Below are 20768 nucleotides of genomic sequence, written 5' to 3' on the forward strand. Positions count from 1 at the left end.
CTCACAGCCAGAGTTCAAGCCAAATTTCATTCATCTGTTAATGTTTGTGGAGAGCAACAATTGACTGATTGTTGACTGATTCAGCTGATTGTCTCTGCACCGTTCTCTATTCTGATGCCTACAGATTTTCCGTAGAGGTTGCAGACTTGGTTGCACATTCTGCTGAATGACATCCGTGAGTAGCCCTCTCCCCTCCAAGTTTTGCTCTTGCTGACTCTTCCTTTCACACAGTATCTTTTATTTTCCTGTGTCACAGCTGTGCCCCCATACCCCTGCATAATTATTTTATTTCATATTTTAAATTATTTATTGTTTCATTTATTTGCTGACTTTTTGCTTTATTTGCCAAATTTTTTTTACTATTATCATCTTCACTCTCTTGTGTATTTTTGCAGAGAAAAAAAATCAGCACAAGACACATGTAAAATGCTATCTGTTCTGAATAAGAGTCCTGTAAATCCCTGGCATCCTGACATGTGAACATGAGGAGCTCTTCCTTTTAGACAGAATATTTTTCTGACAAATATGTAACAGACTAAGGAAACACAGAGCTGTGATTTTCCCCTCTGAATATTAAAATATAATAGCCAGTTTTAGGTCTTTGTGGCTAGAATGGAAAACAAATGCTTGAGAAAAATTTCCAAAGCACTGTTTGTTTACAACACACAGTAGAAGAGACATTTTCCACATTTTCTTTTCTTCCATGTATCTTTGCACAGTAACTAATTTGAACAAAACCTCATATTGTCCACTAGTTAGTTGAAATGCAGTTGTCTAAGTCACAAATAACACTAGAACTCAAACTCACAGCTGCAGTGGCCACAGAAGATGTAAACCCAGTTGTAATACTGTGCTGGTGTGGTAACATTTATATCTACCATGATTGTGATTTAACAACTCACTGCTTTTACTAAGAATTTTCAATGCTTGCTATGTCAGAATAAAATCTAAAATATCACATTCCACCAGATTCTGCTTTTGCTAGGACCATTCATATCAAGATGAATTTTGGGCCAACAAACAGAATAAAAGGAAACCTTACCCTGATGAAGAAAGAAGTATATATTATTCATATAAACCTATAAAAGCCTAACTAGAAAAGTAAACACTGATGCAATATTCATAGATGTGCTCATGGAAGAGAAATTTACATCTGCAAGTCAGGTGTCAGCACTGTGATATTGTGACAGTCCATCACTGAAGACACCCAAACCAGAACAGTAGCTCTCCTGCTCCTTTGGTCAGAAACAGAACACTCTGGGTCACCAGTGGAGAAGGCCTTTGCTGCAAAGGAGCACCAGTTGTGAACACACAACAAGACCGCAACTTCAAAGCATTCTGTGCTGAATGATCCAGAGGATGCATGGAAGCTGTGAAGAAACAGCCCTTCACTTGCCTGCCTCAGCAATTGTGATAGAAAGGGGTCAGTGCCTGTTCTTCTGACAGCCCTCTCACCTCCACACCTTCAGTCCACCCTCTGTTCTTGGTACCACTGTTCCACTCCTTTCCAAACTACATGCTGCACGTGAGCACATATCCCTGATCAGCATCCAGAAAAATCACAGAATCAGAGAATAGTTTGAGTTGGAAAAGACCCTTAAAAGTCATCTAGGCCCACTCACTTTCCATGGATAAGGACAGTTGCAATTAGAATAGGTTGTTTAGAGCCCCTTTCAACCTGACCTCAAACGTTCAAAAACTTCTTCCTCACATCTAATCTAAATCTAGCCTCCTCAGTTTGAAGCCATTACCCCCTGTCCTATTGCAATACCCCCTAAAAGAAAGTTTGTCTCCATCTTTCTCATAGGTCCCTTCAAGTATCAAAAGACTGCAATAATGTCTGCCCAGAGTCTTCTCTTTTCCAGGATGAGCAACCCCAACTCTTTCAGTCTGTCCTCATAGGAGAAGTGCTCCAGCCATCTGACCATTTTCACGGCCTTCCTTGCCCCCTAACAGGTCAACATCCTTCTCATGTTGAGGGCACTGGAGCTGAACGCAGTACTCCAGGCGGGGTCTGAGTGAAGCACGGGAGCAGAATTGCCTCCTGCGGCCACTGGGCCAGTTGATATCCTGAGTGTGTGATCTCCTCCCCTGCTCCAAGAGCTACAGCGAAGGGATAAGAGTGCTGCCTGCCGGCTCTAGGTGTCACTCTCCCCGCACGCTCGCACAGCCGCATCCAGCAAGGCACCGGGCACCGCCGCGTGTGCGTATGTGGCATAAAAACTGCGGCATCCCACACATTTGATAGTGCAAATAATCTGCTGGGAAGCTGTGTCTTACAGAAATAGCTGACTAAGAGCATTTCCAGATACACAGAAAAATATGTTCATGGACTTGGCTCTAGTATTCAGAAGCACAACACGTTTTAAGAAGCTGGACAAACTCCCAGAAATATTTTTATCCATACACAGTAGTCCATTAACAGTTTGCTTGCCTCTGTACTGGCCAGTACTGTTCCAAATAGAAATGGAAAAGTTCAGGGAGCCAGAGGCTAATGTGGTGCTTTGTGAAAACTCAGTTCCACTATATTTTTGCATTTAGATCACAGAATCATAGACTAGTTTGGGATGGCAGGGACCTTTAAAGGTCATGGAGTCCCATTCCCCTGCCATGGGCAGAGACAGCTTCAATTAGATCAGGTTGCTCAGAGCCCTCTTCAACCTGACCACGAATGTTTCCAAGGATGGGGCATCTGCCACCTCTCTGGGCACACTGTGTCAGTGTTTCATTCTCATTGCAAAAAAACTTCTTCCTTATATCTAATCTAAATGTACCCTCCTTTAGTTTAAAATCATTACCCCTTGTCCTGTTAAGGGTATGTTCCTTAAAGGAGCACCTAGTGTGCAAAGCAAAGAGAGCTTGAGAGGCAGACACAGAGTCATGGAATAGTTTGGTCTAGAAGGTTTTAAGGTCATCTAATCAAACCCCCCTGCAATGAGTAGGGACATCTTCAACTAGATCACTAGGTTGCATTATCCAACTTTTCTGTCCCATCCTTCAGAGAGAATGTCACAAACTTCCCACCTAGATGGCTGTGCACAGCTCACTATCTGCCCAAAGAGAAATCAATGAACCATGGCCCAAACCAGGGACAGTTCGGTCTGGATGATACAAGGCATTTCACGATTACAGATCACTCTTAAGGAATCAAACCAGGGAGTAGTCTGGATAGTTAGAAAATACTGCTCAGGAACCACTATCAAGCCATGTGACCAAGGGAATCTCCATGCTAAGTCTGTCAAGGAGTCCCCATATCCAGTCTAGCCTGCCAAGAGCTTCTTCCCTGGCAGAAACCAAAATCAGCATAGCAAAAATTATTGAAAGGGTGCCCCAAAGCTGTGCCATGAGCAGGATGGGGCTTTCAGGCTTGCTTCCTTCCATAGTAACAAAAGAAGAGCTGCCAGCAGACTGTTTTGAACATGGTTTGCTGCTCCTTGCAGTGTGCAGATCCATGCTGTAAGGTCCACTTCTCCCACATGTAATGAGGATGGCCCAAGGCTGCCTAGTGCAAGGTTTTTTTGGGGCAGAAAGGTGGACAGGAGTTTTAAACTGCCCACTTACCTAGTCACTAGATAAGATCTGAGGCAGAATGTGTCAGTGCATTATTATTTTTGCTTCCAACACTGCTGTGTTAAAATGCATACAAAATTGTTCTTAGTAAAGGTCATGGCAAATAAGTAAGAAATACACATAATAATAGCTGCTTATATCAGAGGAACAGAAGGTAAACTATTCCCTAAAGTTCCCTCCCTCATATCCCCAGACTTGTATACTGAGCTTGAAATAAACTTAAACCACCATTTCTTAGGACTGGACTTGGGCTGATAGAGTCTAACTCTGTTAAACAAGACAAAAAGAACTGCACAATGGGACGTTACCACAGTGGATTTCACTTTTTCACAATGGTCTATTAGTGTTCTTTTACTGTGGAAACTGAAGTGCTTAATTCCTTCAACTTCTTTTTCCTTAGTAAAAACCTAAATATCTGGTTTATTTGGTCAGGTTTAGTTTTCTCTTTGTATCTCAGCTCTCCATTTTGTCATACCTGATTCAGAATTTTGTCCGTCTAAAGGATGCAATTAGGTTTAGGAGAATTTAATGCAGAGTCCCTATCTACAGTGGAAATTAATATACTAAACCAATTGCTTTTTCCTTCTCTGTTTGAGAAATGGGAAAGTTTCTTCTCTTTAAGTACAAAATCCCTCTACAAATTCCTTTCCCTCAATCCCTCTCAACTATTGCATATGCTATGTTAGCTACTAAGTATTATAAACTAGCAACGTGATTCCCATGCTTGTGGGCTTTACTTTACGGTCTTGTGGAATGAGAGAAACTATCAAAATATATTCACTTGCTTCCTCCATTACTTCTTTTTTTCTTCAGTGACATCACTACATATTTTGTGACAGCTCTGCCTTTAAGCCTCTTTTACTCACAGAAGAATCAATCCCCCTCCCCGAGCTCTGTCTGTCATAAATCCATTGATAAAATCTCTGTCATTGAAATCCCCATGGTTCAAGCTGAATCAGGGTTACAGCTCAGCTGAGAGTCCTCAGAGATGAGGCTCTGCTTGGTCTCCGCATGGCGTCTGTTCTTTCATTTATCATCTGCGCCGGGGCAGGAGAGTTCAGTTGCACAGCTGCATGCTATGTGAGCTATTCAGAGCACTGATGCTTTATGAAAGCAGCCTGAAGCCATCAGACAAGAAATTATACAGGTTTCTAACAGAGGAGAGACAGATGTCAATGTGCATTCTCATGTGGGAAGAATAACTGGTTTTATAAAAAGAGCACTGGCCCAGTTTTTGAAAGGTACATTGAGTGGCAGGGTTTGGTGCCCAAGTATTTCTGAGGAACTGCACGCAAGAGTTGGTTTCATTAGTCATCACTTCTTCTTTTTTGTAAAGCCTGTTGACTTTGCACTTTATCCTGACCATCATGGAAAGCTGCATTTAAGAAGAAAATTTCTCTAAAGGTAACAATAGAAATACTGTATGAGATTGCTAAATGCGTTCAATTGGTGTAAATATTTCTACATTTTCCGAGTGCTAGGGACTCTCTGAGAACGAGGATGTCCTTTGCTGACATTACATAACCAGCCCTTGAACTCTCTTCCAGGATCTCCAGGATCAAAACAGGCAAAAACCAATGAAAAATGAAAAAAATTATTTCTTTGGAGTAATTGTTGGAAACAAGAATAATATAATCAGCAAAAAAGAATGCCACTAATGCAGTTAATCTCAGCGCAAACCTGAACATTTTCATATGACCTGAATCTTTGGTCACATGTAAAGAAAAGGAAAGGAGAAGAATGCCTGTGAGATTGATGTTAACACACCAAAATCCTGCTTCTCAGATGGTAAAGTCTCCCATTCATTGACAGAAGAGAAACATATGAAACCATGAAGCATAAGTATAAAAAAGAATAAATCCTGAGCACAGCAGGCACCATCCTACCTTTCCTGGAGTCCCACAGGTTTCATTCTGAAAGGAGATGGACTGGCACACAGGGGAGGTTTGAGCTCAGGAACACATTGTCCTTGTGGGTCCACTACAACATTGATAACCTTTGGAGCCTGTTGAGGCTGGACCATGCTGTTGGTGGTCTTATACTCAGTCTGAGATGTCTGCAGAGGAAGGGGTGAGAGGTGGATCTCCTGCTTCTTTTCCTTCTCTTGCCTTAATGACAACTGGATCTTCTCTTTTAATCTGTACAGAACCTACAGAAATAAAGAGGACAGCTCCCTCTCAATTGCCTGGTAAACAAGGCAAGGAAGGTATCGCAAATGCTGGATAAGATTGCTACACGTGGCATTCATTCCTAGAAGGTAAGTCACAAGTTGTGTTACACAGCATTTCCCACAACAAGATAAATATTTCTATTACATAAACTCCAGAGTGTACACATGGTCAGTAGGGATTTTAACAATTCTCACTATGAGTCAGGACTTCTTTGTAATATCTGCAGCAGGTAAAAGAGCAAATAACACAGAATGGAAATTAGTTACAGAAGACATTGTAAAGAAGGAAATACTGATAAATAGATCAGCCGTAGAAGAAATTTTAAGCATTTTAACACAAGAGAGACAATGGCACAAAATAAAATAGATGTTTATGACTTAGCCAGATACAACTCTCTAATCACAACAGCCTCAACAGCAGATGTTCTTAAAAACCCTTACTCATCTGGCATGGAGCTGATGGCTGAACAGAGAAACTTGACTAGGTCACTTTTGTAATAGTAGGCTGCTATTACTCTGAAATACTTCTCCAGGTAGGGACAGGCTCCAATACCTCAGAGAAACATTAACTATTCTGAAACAAAGCTGAAGTGATGAGTGGCCTATGAAGTTATTTAACCATCTGTTCAGAAAACCATGCTTTACAATCACCAAGAAATTGACTTTTGAACACACAGTAATACCAGGATTATCTGTCCACCTATTGCTCATGAATGTGGTCATCAGATATGTGCAACAAAAGCAAAAGTTGTACCGATCTTCTTCCATCAAACTCTACACTGATGTTGATGAACCATGACTTGGTGAGAGCAGGCAGGTAGCTTGTGCTCAGTAATGTCACTCCAGAGGTACCCATGTTACACCTATTTAACACATTTTATTTCTTTGGAGGGCAATGCAAAAAGCAATTTCAGAGCCATAGGTGTTTCATTTTCAAAACATGCCTTACAAGCTATGAAATTTATGAGAATTGGAAATGTTGCATGTGGAAATGGAAGGCACTTATGCAGTTTTTTGGAGGTGTCTGCAGATACCCTTGTACATTCCACTTTGCTTTATCTGTTCCTGTAAAGCATTTGATTTGGATCCTTGAGTAAGACAAAACTTAGACCAGAGCATTTTTCCTCTTCAAGTCAGAAGCTCTTTCACAGCAGTTGCCTCGCTAGTACCACAAAAAGATTTATCACTCCATAGCTTTCCAGTGATGACTGGATATGTCTGATGGGTTTGTTTGTTCAAGGATCAGCATTAGAGGTTAAGCTGGGAACTGACCTAATGTCATTAGCAATACACACATTAAACAAGATTTAGCTAGGTAAACCATCTGCTCATTCTGAAGGGTTTAGAATTGTGTGGATAAGATCTCTTTGCCATAATTTTGCAGGAAAAACAGCCTTACTTTGATGCAAGGCACTGGTACAAACCAGTAAAGATAAAAGAGGGACTTGAAATATTTTAACCGTCTTTTCCTCCAGTGAGCGCTTTCATCTAATTTGTTTCCAATAACCAGCAGATAAATAGCTCAGATATTCATGGCCATGACAATGCTCAGCATACCCTCTTGTCACTAATATGTTTTTACACAGTTTCACTTCTTGGGGACCCAAGGAATTATGGTTTTGACTTCTAAAATGTGCACAAGTATTATTTCATATACTCTTTAATAATCTATTATTAGATCCAAGGGAAAAAAAGATAGTGTGACCCTAGCAGAAACTGAAAAACAAAATCTAACAAACAACTTTTGATATAAGCACTAACACTTTTCCTCAGTAAAGTGTTATATATGTATCAGAAAGTGTTACAGGGCTATATAACAGTTTTAATGAATTCTAGGTAAAATAAAAAAAAAACAGAAATGGCCAAAAATATAGTGACCAACCCAATCTGCTAATGCTGACACACATTAAATGGAATAAAAACCAACATGAGCTGTTTGTTAGTTTTACAGATTGCACATACTCCATGTATTATCAGGTCCTGGCAAAATCTGAGACAATATCCATTTGCAAAGTTTAAACAGTAGCACACATAAAGATACAGGTTGGACCGGAGAGGAAGAGAAAGGGGAATGCCTGCAGAAAAGACCACAGCATAACAGCAATTTCATTTGGAAGGAATTCAAGGGGTCTACTAGTACTGACCTTCGCCCTAACTTCAGATCAGCTACACCCAAACTATTTCGTCATGACAGATGTTTGCCTAAAACCTTAATGGGTGAAAACACCCAAGTTTCCCCAAGCAATGCAATCCAGGGTCTAGAGACAGGTGCAATAGCAAAGATCTTTCTAATGAGTCAGCCAAATCATCCTGTGAAAAATTTTCCTCTTTTCCAATGCCCAATGGAGAAAGTATTATCTTCTTCCTTTTAACAGCCCTTGAAATCTTCCCATGTTTGAGAACTATCATGTTTCTGCTTGCTCCTTTCCCTGTCATAAATACACCAAATTATTTCATGTCCTCTGTGTCTCTGATCACTCTTGTGTCTCATTCCTCCTATAATTGCCTGAAATTTTTCATAAATGTGGTAGAGAGAGACAAGAGAAAATCAGTAAGACATGATGCTACAACTAAATAATTACCATAGCGGAGCTGAATTCAGATCTTAGAGATCATATCCTCATTTATATATCCCAGGGTAAGAAGTGTATTTTTTGCAACACTGATGTGGCTTATCTGCTTATCTACCTCTGTGATACTGTTCTGTGATACTGCTGGAACTTTTTCTACAGAACTGTTGTTTTGCCACATATTTCCTACATTATACTGATGCACATGATTAGAGCTCTCGTCCCTGCCAAACAGAATTCTTGTTCTTTCCCATCTTTTCTCTGACACCCGAAGAATATTTGAAGTTCTGCTAACTTTCATACAGAATGCTTACAATTTCCAATACTGCTGATGCATTCCAGATCATTAATGAAAATATTGTGCGGTATCAGGACAAGAACAGTCAGCATTTCCATACCCTTCCAGTTAAATAGTCAGTAATGACTAAAAATACCTCTTCTCCAAAATAGAGAGTAGAGAAGAAGAGCTTTCTAGAGTTACCCTCCTCTTTTTGAGTGAAATGGCATGGAAAGATGGAGACAAGAAGAAAGTAGAAATTAAATAAAGCAACAATTTCCTGTGATAAAATAGGTGCTTTTCAAATCTTCGAGAGACTTTAAAAGATTAAATGACATTTTGTTATAGATTTTTGTGAACATTTGTATATAAATGTGAACATTTTTAGTAACTTGAGATTAAAGATGTTTTCTGTCTTAAGGCTGTAAGTGCTTAAAGAAAATTAAATGTGTTTGAGAGCAAAATATCTCCAAAGACTCCAAGATAATATGTGTTCATAAATGCTGGTAATTGTCAGAGAATCCAGTTAACACTTATGTGTGTGCACCACAGAAGTATCACACAATTTTGAGAAGGAAAACATATACCACATTGGACAAAAATACAAAATTTACACTACTAAAGTCAGTGGTGGTGTAGTGTAATTCATCTTCTGTGTGACCATTGCACATCTCATATTCAACATACTAGAATTGTACCTAATGCTCAGAAACCTGGCCGTTGAACTCATACAATGTGACTGGCAAAGTTGCTCAAAAATATGATTATTCTTTCATGTACTTACTAGTTATTTCAGTTTAAAATTTGTGTATTTGATACTCAAATACCAACACGCACTGTAACAACTGTGCACTGACAACATTCTATCAATGTGATGTAGCTTTTACTATCCAATAAAACTGAAATAAAGGCAGGTAAGAGGACTTCAGGGATCCTGGGAGCTAAGAAGGTTGAGAAGTCATCACTCATGTCCCTACATGGTAACCCTGTAGATTTAATAACCTGTTATTTATTTCTTCAGCTTCCTTCTAGTTACATTCTTCATTCAACTCAAAATACAACATGAAATGTGATTCCTCAAACTTTGGTTTCCCAGAATTATGAGAGTGACCAGTTCTTACCTTGGAGTTGAGTTTCTAATAGACTTGAGAAAACACCTGTCATGTAAAGAATGTAAAGAATGACCCTATCCTACAGACTAAGAAAAACATGAAATAAAATCCAAAATAAAGGTAAAAGGGAAAACTTACCATTAAACAAGTCACTAGAATGACAAAGATGCTGAGAAATATGACAACTGCATAAAATCCTTCTTTGCTCCAGATTTTGTCTGCTTCATGCTGGCCTTGCAAAACATTTTTCTTTTTTAAGATGAAACAGAAAGAGAAAGAGAAAAAGAGTTACAGAGTGGCATGTGCAGATTAAATAGCTCTCATTGGGCATTAATCACTCTCCTCAGCTTTGTCAGCATTGCAGTTCCACAGCACATGGCATGACTTTGAGCGCTGCTATCGGCACCCCCTGCCCACGCCCAGTCCATGGAGCACGGCCACCCCGCGCCCACAGCGCCGTGCAGGGACCTCCGCCTCCCGTGCTGCCAAGAGAACTCTCCACCAGCCAGCACAGGCTGCTTGAAGGTAAAGCAAACAAGACCCAGCGCCTTTCTTGGAAACCACCTGGCTCGTCAGGTTAAAGGGCTGGGCTCCCACATGGGCTTTGGGACGTGCTTGCCCTGCCTCTTTCTTTCCAGTGCTTATCTCCAGCAACCAGAGCCCAGCCTTCCCAGTGTTTACACCTGACACAGAGCAAAGAGCAGGCGACTTGCTGGTTTGCCCTCATGAGCTGGGAAGCCCTCACACTGTCACCTCAAGGTTACACACATATATGTAAAAAATACTGATTTTGCTGAAAATAATTTCATGATCTGTCTATCTATAATTCTGATTATGCTTAATCTCATTATTTTTGGCTTTGTGCTGATAGAACATTTCTGAAACAGCTGTGCACACTAAAGTTTCCAGAACTCTTGGGGAACTCCTTGAGATTATGAAATAATAATGATTGTAAAAGCATTTATTTTTGTCTTTAGTGCAGCACTGGGACTAGGATGGACTATTAAATTACCAGAATTTCACTATGTTTTCAAGTAGAGATTTTGTAGCAGAAACAAAGTACATGTACCCTCGGTCTAACTGCAATGTATTATTTAGAATAAAGTATGTTGTCTGATGTTTCTGGGACCACAGTTCAGTAGACATTGCCCTTCCAATTTTCAGCTACTTGCTTTTATTTTCTTAATTGCATCTTTTCAGTAGAGTTCTCAGACTGAGAAAACCAACTTTCTAAAATTCTGGTTTCCATTGTAAATGGTCAAGCTCTTCTTGTTTCCCTCTCACTGAAATTCTCTAATGGCTTTAAATTAATCTCTTGTTTAACTGCTAAGTTGTCTTCCCATCCCAACGTGGCCTTTTTTCCTCTCGGGATGTTGTGTAAGAGGATTGGTAGTTTATCACAGAGGAAAGAGTTCCTCCATAAAACAATGAGTGGCTGCTCAATGGGCCTGTATAACTGCAGGGATGCTCTAACACTTTACAAGGGTACATCATGCCCCAGGGTCTGCTTAGCCACCCATTAGCGTGCTCTTCTGCAAAGCTAATGTATCAAGCCAACTTTGTCTTCCAAAAAGGCAAAGCATCCCAAACCCAAGCCTCTTCAGCCTCCCAAACACAGAAAGTCTGGATGATGATGATGATGAATTAATATGGGAAAGCTTCCTGAGGAGTGGGAGATCATGGCCTGAGGTAGAGAACAGACTGACAAAAATGCTGGGTGCTGCATCTTGATATAGTTTCCATGGTCCTCCTTTCACCACAAAATTATGCCCTGCTTGTTTTGAAAAGAGTCAGGACAATGCAAGACAATTCACAGATACAACTGCCACAAACTGCAAACATTTAGAGAGGAATTTGGTAGCATGGCTAATTTACTGAGATTTGCTTGAAGAAATGCTTGTGTGTAACTGAGAGTTGACAGCTTTAGAACTGAAAGCATAATAAAGAAGAATTTTCTTTGGAAGTAATAGTTCTGGGGACCAGAATGGAAATCCTTCAGCATAACTACAGAAACCAATCTTGTAATATTAGTCTATTTGTGTGTGTGTAATCATGCATTGCTTCATGGTCTCGGCTTTAAAATATTGCAGGTATTGACAGTTTAAAAAGGCTTATTAACTGTCAGTTTGATGTTTAATGAGCAACTTAAACCCTGGGCTTTCAAAGAGAAGCTGGAAATCTTGCCAAGTATTTCTGCAAAAATTCTTCCTAGACAAATTTAAACACTGCTGCCTCTGTAGTGGGGTACAGCTCTCTGTGCAATCTGCTACCTCAGCACAGCAAGGTCATTCTGCTGTGCTCATGGCACAGGACTTGGGTCCCAATACTGGCTCAGAGCCCAAAACTGCAGCTGCTCCACATCCAAGACTGCTCCTGTTGAGTTCCATGGGAATCCCATGGTGACAGCAGCAGCTGCAGCTGCGGCCTAGTAGCTATAAACTAACTCAATGTTTGACCCTGAGTGGGTTACCTGATGGCTTTCCGGTGTTTCATATCTCTCAGGAGGAAATTTAGATAAAAAGCATGAGCTAAAGGAGAATTGGCCATGCTGATGTTTTGTAAGTGAGTAAATGGGGTGGTTTAATACCTCATTACTGAAAGGACAAATACATTAAAAAGTAAATGAAGAGCAAATAGGATTTTTAGTCACAATGCATGAGAGACTTAAATAAACTTTAATTCATTAATGTCACAAAACTTATAAATTATTTTATAAAAGACTTCATACACATAACAGAGTGAAGAGAATAAAAGAGAAAACTTTCAGAGGATGAATCTCTATGATGTCTGTCTAGTGTTATGTGTGTTCAGGACATGTCTTTGCCTGATTTGTCTTTCTAACAATAATGTTCAAAGAATATTAACAAATGCTGTAAAAAGGGTAAAAAAAGTATACCACAACTTAAACTTACTTGACACACCATTTTGAAACACTTCAGTAGTACCTTCACCTACTCAAGGAAATCTCTCTCCCAGATCTAATTGGTAGAGAGCATAATCATTGCTTCAGCTGCCTGCTAATGACAGAAGAAGCTGTGACCTCCAGTAACTGAGTCATCTCACACCCACGATAAGGAATTGCTTTTCGAAACGTCAATGTTGCTCATTCTGAACTTTGTTCCTTTGTCTGGGAAAACCGATAAGAGGGATAGCAACTGCCACGCTCACTACAAATTGCTGACGCCCAGGAAGAAAGCAAATAGGATGGCCAAATGCAAGGCAAAAACAAGAGGATTCTTGTCCTTCAGATAGTTTTTGAGGAATAGGGTGGAGAATGTACTCAGACTAATTTGCAAAGATCTGCAGCTAATAAAGGGGAGGGGGAATATCAGAGCAGATGGAATGGCAAAGAAATTCCAGTAGCTCAGGGAGCGTCAGATCCTAGAGCAAACAGGGAAGAAGGTATAAATTCCTTGTATTTCCATTCTCTGATGAGTCTCCAGTAAGGCCAGTTTTTCAGGCAGAATGAGCTGGGTTAATTTAAACTGTTTGAATTCAGCACAATTCAATGTGTGGAAGAATCAAATATATTCTTACAATGCCATTCAATCACTAATTTTACTGAAGAGTGCCTGCACACAAGGGTAGCTGCTGAACTGAAATAAATGTCTTTTTTCTGAATAATTTTTCTAAATTTTTTTTTTTTAAAAGACACTAAAAATCCACTCTGGCTTTTCTGGTCTTATTATGGCAAAACAGTGGAGTATTTCTGCAAGCAAGAAAAATGAGCAGCCAGCTTTTGATAATAACAAGAGAGACATTGACCTGAAGTAGTCACTGTAAAATCTGTGACTGAAAGATTCTGCTGCAGTATCACGACCTTACAGAAAGGTAAATCTTCAGTGGAAAACAGGTGAATTTGCAAATTGGGTCAGTTAACCCCAATCAGTCCCTTGGGTTGGAACACTAATGAGAGCATAGCAAACTGTAGTTCTGAGCTCAGAGGAAAGCTTACAGGGAGCTGGGGGTAGAACTCAAGATCAAAAAGGGTTCATGGAAGTTCACACTCAATAGCTTTGTTTTTTTTCTGCTATTTTAACTATGTTAGCTAAGGCACATTGGGAAACGCTGCCAAGAAATTACTTCCAGCCCCAGTGAAAACATGTAGGAATGTATGTGACCTTTCAGGCTCACAGGACACTGGATAATAGTCACTTAACCAGGCTCCCTTTACAAAGTCTCCCCAAAAGCTCCACCTTAGACACGTGTGATGAAGTGCTGGGATTCCATAACCACACTGGCAGCCTGCAGGGCTCCTGTTCCTGTTGGATTCTCTGGGTGCAGCCGTGCAGATGTTACACTACAGCTGCCTTGCCTGATCACAGGAGCATGTCCTTGTGCTCTGCTTTGTTCCCAGGCGCCTCTGTCAATCCAGGCTGTTGTAATTTCTAAGATAATGGTTTTGATCACTAGTCCTTACAGCAACTTACAGTTTCCGTATACTCTAAGTGCATGATTGCTTCCTTTGATTTCTTCTCTAATATGTTAATATCACATACTTCAAAAGCAACCTCTTTGTGCAAGGATTTCTAATGCTACATTTTGGGATTGCATAATACGGGTATGAACTCTGGAAATTTCTCCTTCAGTGACACATTTCCAGCTGGCAGTTAGCTTAGTTCTCAAAACACAGTAACCCTTATTTTTATTTACTGTAGCTTCAGTTCTTTTTGTCATTTGGAAACACTTCAAGTTCTCTTCTAGTAAATTCTGAAATCTAGTAGTATTTTATTTTAATCAAAGCAATTTAAAGACATTAGGAAGCCAGGATTCCCACACCATTATAACACAGACTGTGTAAGTCACTGAATTTAGTCCTACTATCAAGCACCAGTTTTGTACTTTGTTCTGGAGAAGTCTGCTCCTGACTGTGGTACATCTCATGGAACAGAACTCAATCTGAAATCCCGCTTCAGACACAAGCTTTAGACCACAACAGAAGAGCAAATGCTACAACTATGATAAGCAATTGGAAAATCAAGGAGATATGAAAGGTATAGACATTGTCCTGGACCTCTGAAGTCCTCTTGGACTCCTTCAAATTTACACTTTCCCACTGGTGCATATCTCATTCTACACCAGGTAGTAAAAGTACTCTAGTGGTTCCTACAGCAAAAACATATAGGGAAATTGCTCTTTCAGCTACTGCAGAATAAGAAACTGGGATACAATTCTGAGACAGGCAATTTACTTGAAAATAGATCAACCAGTGATCAATGCATCAGCAGATGTGAACAAGCTGCTGTTGTTGCGGAAAGTTGCTGTAGTAGAACATGAACTTGTTTTATATTTAATTTTTTGTAAAAAAGACATTCCATTCATTATTTCTGTAGTGAATGGAAATGTAGTTCCAAGTACTGACACCCACCGGGACTTTTGCTGTTTATGGTATAGTATGGGCTGAGACTGAGCAGAGCAGTTTTCCATGTGGGTATTCCTACATAATCTTGGTAAAATTTCTTTGGACGGGCGGACAGGCGAATCTTTCACAGTATTAACCTCTGGGGGTTTAGTTTACATTAAACCTTGTTAAAAAGGGTCAACCAAGCAATCTTAGGAGAGGTGTCTCACAGATAGGATGAACTGCCTGTCAAACATACCACTTTTTGTTTACTGTAGAGAGCCAGAAGACTTTGCAGCCTTAGGCATCTCTTACTGAAATACAGCTGAAAAAGGAGACAAATTCCAGCCCTAACACCTCTATGTCAGCCACCCACCTAGAAAGATGAGAGTAATTTTTCCTTTGCGCACAGATACATCGACAATGCACATACAATACTGGTTGTGAAGCATACTTTTGGTAGAAGAATGTACAATTTTAGATCATGATTTAATCAGGACTGATAGCTTAGGAGTACACACACACAGCATTTTACAATGGGCAAAATAATAGGTCAAAGCTATGTAATGCTTTGTACGACTATACTTTCCTTCAAAGGTTTGTCTGTTTTGTTTTGGTTTGCTATTACTTTGTTTGGAACAATTTCCTTTTAGAGCAAGTTGAGGGAGAATAAGTGATTAGTAGCTAACCAAGTAAAGATTATATGTTGCTGTTTTTCAGATGTTATTTTCTGTGTAGTCTTACGCATGTAAACTATTGAGATCCATAAGGAATACCTATTAGTACACAGCTGCATTATTTTTCAGGATCAGTGCCTTAGCTGTGTAATCTGCTATCAGATGAAATATTAAAATAATCTTTTGTGTCTCCAACAGTATTAGGAGTTAGAGACTGCATAGCTTTCAATCTAATAATCCTGTTTAAATGATTATCTATATTTTTTTCCAGAAAGAAAATACAAATATCTGAGCACTCCAGATTATTGCAATGTATCTAACGCAAGATGAGCTCTTGAGTTCAATGCTTGGCTTTTTTCAGCATCTCTTCATAGCTTGATGACATTTCTCTGTTCATCTATTATTCATCATAAGTTCTTGCCCCGTGTCTACCTGAAGTGTTTTTTGTAACTGAAGTACTAGGAATAGATAATTGTCTCTATCCCGACTGTCAGACTCATGGGCCTCAGATACAAAGGAAATTCTGACCTAAAGGAAGCTTCACTCAGATTGCTGATGGATGATATAAAGACTTGATTTGACATTTGGAAACTGCTTTGCTATGTTTTGTATTAGAACAGCTAAAACTTGAGATTCTGAAATTTGATGGTGCGGAAAGTTGCTGTAGTAGAACATGAACTTGCCTTGTTTTATATTTAACTTTTTGTAAAAAAGACATCTAGATTCTTAGAATACTTAAAATTAGCAAAACTATTTCTTATCAGCAGAAATACAGGTAGGCATAACAGCCCAATGGCTCAAATAGCAATGTCTCAAACACAGCTTTGGATATAAAAAACTCCAGGAACTTTTTACCCATAGAGGGAAACACAGCTCATCAGAGTATTTAAATATTTTTTCCCCTTTTTTGGACACGGACACCTCCTTGCCAAATTGGGAGTTTCCACTGAAAAATCTTCATTCTTGACAACATGATTGAAGGGTTTTGGCCCCGAACTGTATTCTGAGGGTCTTTATATGTACATGAGGGCTTCAGGTAAGACACTAAATAAAATGCAGCGTGATGTGGCCACGTCCATGAGCTCAGTGGCTTTTTGCCCTTAAGGCTTTTGCTTTCTTTCATTTTCCGGGCACAGTTTAAATGGGCAGCCCAGAATTAGATGTCCATCTCACTGATAATGTCTCAGATAAGCTGTGGAAATGACAATGTAATCTCTGTTTTGAAATGTTTTTTTTTGTTTTTCTATCAAAAAATGGATGAAGTCACACAAATAAGAGCTACAAGTTTTATTTTTACCCTCTTTTTGGAGCACATAAAGAAAAGAAATCTCTTGCCAATCCTGAAAATAAAAAGAAGCATGGATGTAATGTACAGATTCAGTTTTTCAAAATCATGTGAGACAAAAGTTACATGGGTAGTAATGGTGACACCTAATATCTGCATTCCATTTATCCCTCTGTTGAAATTGTTATATCTGCCTAACCCCATAATTAGACTGGAATTTCTTATGCCTACTTTCTTTAAGGCAATTAGTGCCTTCTTAGGATCTAAACTCTGATTTCATTGATAGCTCATCTGTGCAAGGAAGACCCAGATATTAAAGAGTAAATAAATAAATAAACAAATAAATAATAGTGCCAATAAAGCACTACTAATGTAACTTAACAGAGCTAGTTGGATGGGGCTCTGAGCAGTCTGGTCTAGTGGAGGGTGCAACAGTCCATGGCAGAGGGGTTGGAACTAGGTGATCTTTAAAGTCCTTTCCAAGCCAGGCTGTTCTAGCATTCTGTGATAATTGCCTTATAGTAGTGATGCTACCTCAGCCTATACATTTTCTGTCTCCTTCTTGAGAACCTCATCTGGAAAACTACCGAGGATGTAAGTGCCTAATCTATATCACAATAATACAGGTTAGAAAATTGAGAACCAACCTCAGGGGAGACCTCTGTTATTCCAAACTGGGACAAACTCTGATGCAAAATGTTGATATTAAGGGAACGCAGCACTTCTTCAGATGGGAGCGCCTCAGAAATTCCTGGCTTCCTGTTCAGTGGGGACACAAACAATTCCACACAGTTCTTCTTCCCCTAGAGAAAAAAAAAAAAAAAAGCGCAAAATCATAGGGGGGGTCTGACATTAGATAATCTCTGCTGTCTGTAGGTTGCAATGATAATTCCAAAGATAAAAGCATGGAATATAAAGGTTGCTACCCGCTCTGTGAGGACAGCATACCTTTTGCCTGTCTCTGTAAATCCCAGCAGACTGTGGAAGAAAATGCAAATCCTAAACGTGGGCATGTGTGCTTTGTCTCAATCAATATTGACAAGGCAGACTTTTCCTGAGTCTAGTATCATTAAAAATCGATGTAACATAGTGATAGGAGGAGCCATGGGATGGGGTCAGTGGTAATGTGCCAGCAGGGATTTTAGCAGATAGTTCATCTGAGCTGAGCTGAAATAAGAATGCTTAGTATAACACTGTGATATTTGGCCATTACTTTCTAGCCCCTTGTCAACACATTGCAGACACATACCACAATAAAGTCCTTTTAGTTGACTGCAATGCAACTTAATATGGTCCAACAAAATTAAAGGACCAGGGAAGTTTTGTTAACACTTAATGTGTAACCTGAGAATATCCACTCCCCTATCTATTCATTCTTGCCCTGGTGTCTTTGATGGAGTCCTAGCAGCCTAAGTGGCTCTGTATTAGAAATGTCAGTGATGCACACTCTGTTTCAAGGTAGCAAAAGGAAAGAGAGTTTCTCTGTTGTGATAGACTTGAACAGCACATGAGGCAGCTCTGACGTCCAAAGAGGATGTAGAAACCCTGGCTCCCCAGGGCTATGGCCAGTGTAGCTGACACTGTGGAGTAGAGTCCAGATCTGGGGGATTCTGCATACGTAAGTTAGGCATGGAGCTGCTCCTTGCATTGCTGCCTGGGCAGGCAAAACCCTCTCCACTCTGGTCATTTGCTATCCATCATTATGGGATGGGAGAGATCAGTTCAAAATGGGATAATCCTGATTTCCCCAGCCTCTTTCCCATCACCTTTAATGCGCATCATTATCTCTACTGAAGTGAAGAAAAAGACCTATTTTAAAATATGTCATATAAAATACCCCTTGCATTCAAAACAGAGCTGCACAAAAAGGAACTCTTTCGAAGATGTTTGCCCTAAATCTGTCCTCTGTGCTCTCAAATGTGCTGCTGGTCCATCTGCTCAATAAGAATGGTAAGGACACTGACTACTGGTGGGAGCTGAAGAGACTGGTTTGAGGCTGTGGTTGTACTCAGTCTCTGACTCGGGAAGGGGACTACAGTTGCGTGCAGGGCACAAGCATCAGGCAAGGTTTGGTTGGTATACAGCATTCACAGTGGTTTGTGCCTCCACTGTTTATTAATTTCTCTATCCCATTAAAGGACCTTTATGGCAGGATGATATACTGGAAAGGTTAAGGAGACACTGGAAATACCAAGTTAATATTTCCTGGCACACTGTGTGTTGTTACATGGAACAGGTTAGCAGGCTGTCTGCTCCTCCTGTGCCCATCCACATCCTGGCTTCCAGACTCCTGACCACTTCTGATAGCCGCTCACTTGGGAGTGAGTCACCTCACTTCAGTTGTCTACCTCCCAAAGTCAGCGTAGAGGGACTGGCATCTCTAGAGAATTATTTAATCCATCCTAATATAATCGGGATGGATCTCAATGCCTCTTCTCCCGCAGTTACCATTCTCTCTACAGCTTTTACAGGGAGCCTAGATGAGTAGTTTAGACTACACTGAAATAAGGCAAGATGAATTTTGATGTGCTCAGCCTGCTTGCAACTCTCAGCATGAGAGGAAATGTCTTGTGTTAGAAGGATGAAAACTAGTAATAAGGTCTTCTAAGATGTATTTGTCTTCCTTATGAATTTTGACTCTGTGTGATTTTTAGAGCAAATAGGGGAAAAGTTTGCTTACTTTCTTGTATCACTGAAATATTGACTCAGAGAAGAACTTTAACAGGTGTTGAAAAGACTAATTAAATAACAGTACTTAATGTATTCTGGGCTATATGCAGGTGTAAAATGACATTATCTCTTCCCTTAAATCATAAATGAGAGGAGAAAGCAAAAAATGGCACCAGTAGGAAAACAAACAGCATATTTCTTCTGTTTATTTACATAATTTCTGAAGAGCATAATAAGAAAGCTACTAGGTGATTCAATATCTTGAAATACACATCTTAGACTCCAAAACATTTCTCCTTTAATTGTGCTTTTCTCTGAATATGTCTTTAGGCCTTTCATTCTGGCCAATTCATGGGACAAATAAAATTTAGCATTGCTTGTCATGAATGAGTGAGATTCCTGAAGAACATGAAAAGGGCTGCAGTGCATTCCTATTGATCTTTCTCACTTTATTTTTTGTGAGATCTTTTCTTACAGAGACATTACTTGAAGGAGTTTTATAATCCCTTTTGATGTATACAATCCTATCAAGCTTTCAAGGCAGAAAATACTTTTATGCTGAACCTGTCAGTTTTCTTCCCTAATATTCAACCTGCATGTAAAATAAAAAAACTCTTCTTCCCTCTGCAAAGTGAATTGAAGACTAGCAATACACACATGATGTTGGGTTTTCTTGCTTCATGGTAGAATTGTCGTAAAAAGACAACAGTGTTAAGTACACATACACAAAAAAACCATATAATGACAGTTGATTTAAAAAAGTATTTTTTGCTAGAAGCAAATTTATCGCCATCTTTTGTCAATAGGACTGGTAGTCTACAAGATCATTTCTGAGGACAGATAATTATAGCAGAATAACAAAGCATGAATATTAATATTGTAGATGACATTTAATTTACTAATGGAAAGTCGGAGGATAAAATGCAAAGATGCCTTTGAAAGGATGAATCACATGTATTTTTTGAGCAATATTCAACCTTCAAGAAACAAAACACTGATGAGGTGTGAACATGAAAAAGAATTGCATTGGAATGAAAACTAAGGGATAAGCAATCTGCTTATGAATAGGACAAAAAAGAGATTTATATGACTTAGC

At 39.6% G+C, this 20768-nt stretch overlaps 1 protein-coding gene across 3 annotated transcripts in view; it reads right to left on the reverse strand.

The window, feature by feature from the left end:
* PTPRR (protein tyrosine phosphatase receptor type R) overlaps positions 1–20768 on the reverse strand; it is a 141270-nt gene that overhangs the window by 48634 nt on the left and 71868 nt on the right. For all 3 annotated transcript variants that reach the window (XM_066183244.1, XM_066183245.1, XM_066183246.1), the window contains 3 exons: positions 17650–17805; positions 9838–9948; positions 5457–5719 (listed from right to left, as the gene is read on the reverse strand). In XM_066183244.1, the coding sequence (XP_066039341.1) occupies positions 5457–5719; positions 9838–9948; positions 17650–17805 (530 nt within the window). The remainder of the gene's footprint in view (positions 1–5456; positions 5720–9837; positions 9949–17649; positions 17806–20768) is intronic.

This window comes from Chamaea fasciata, unplaced genomic scaffold, assembly GCF_029207755.1.
Source record: "Chamaea fasciata isolate MVZ Bird 193981 ecotype frontalis unplaced genomic scaffold, bChaFas1.0.hap1 SCAF_5, whole genome shotgun sequence".
In the NCBI taxonomy this organism is placed as follows: domain Eukaryota; kingdom Metazoa; phylum Chordata; class Aves; order Passeriformes; family Sylviidae; genus Chamaea; species Chamaea fasciata.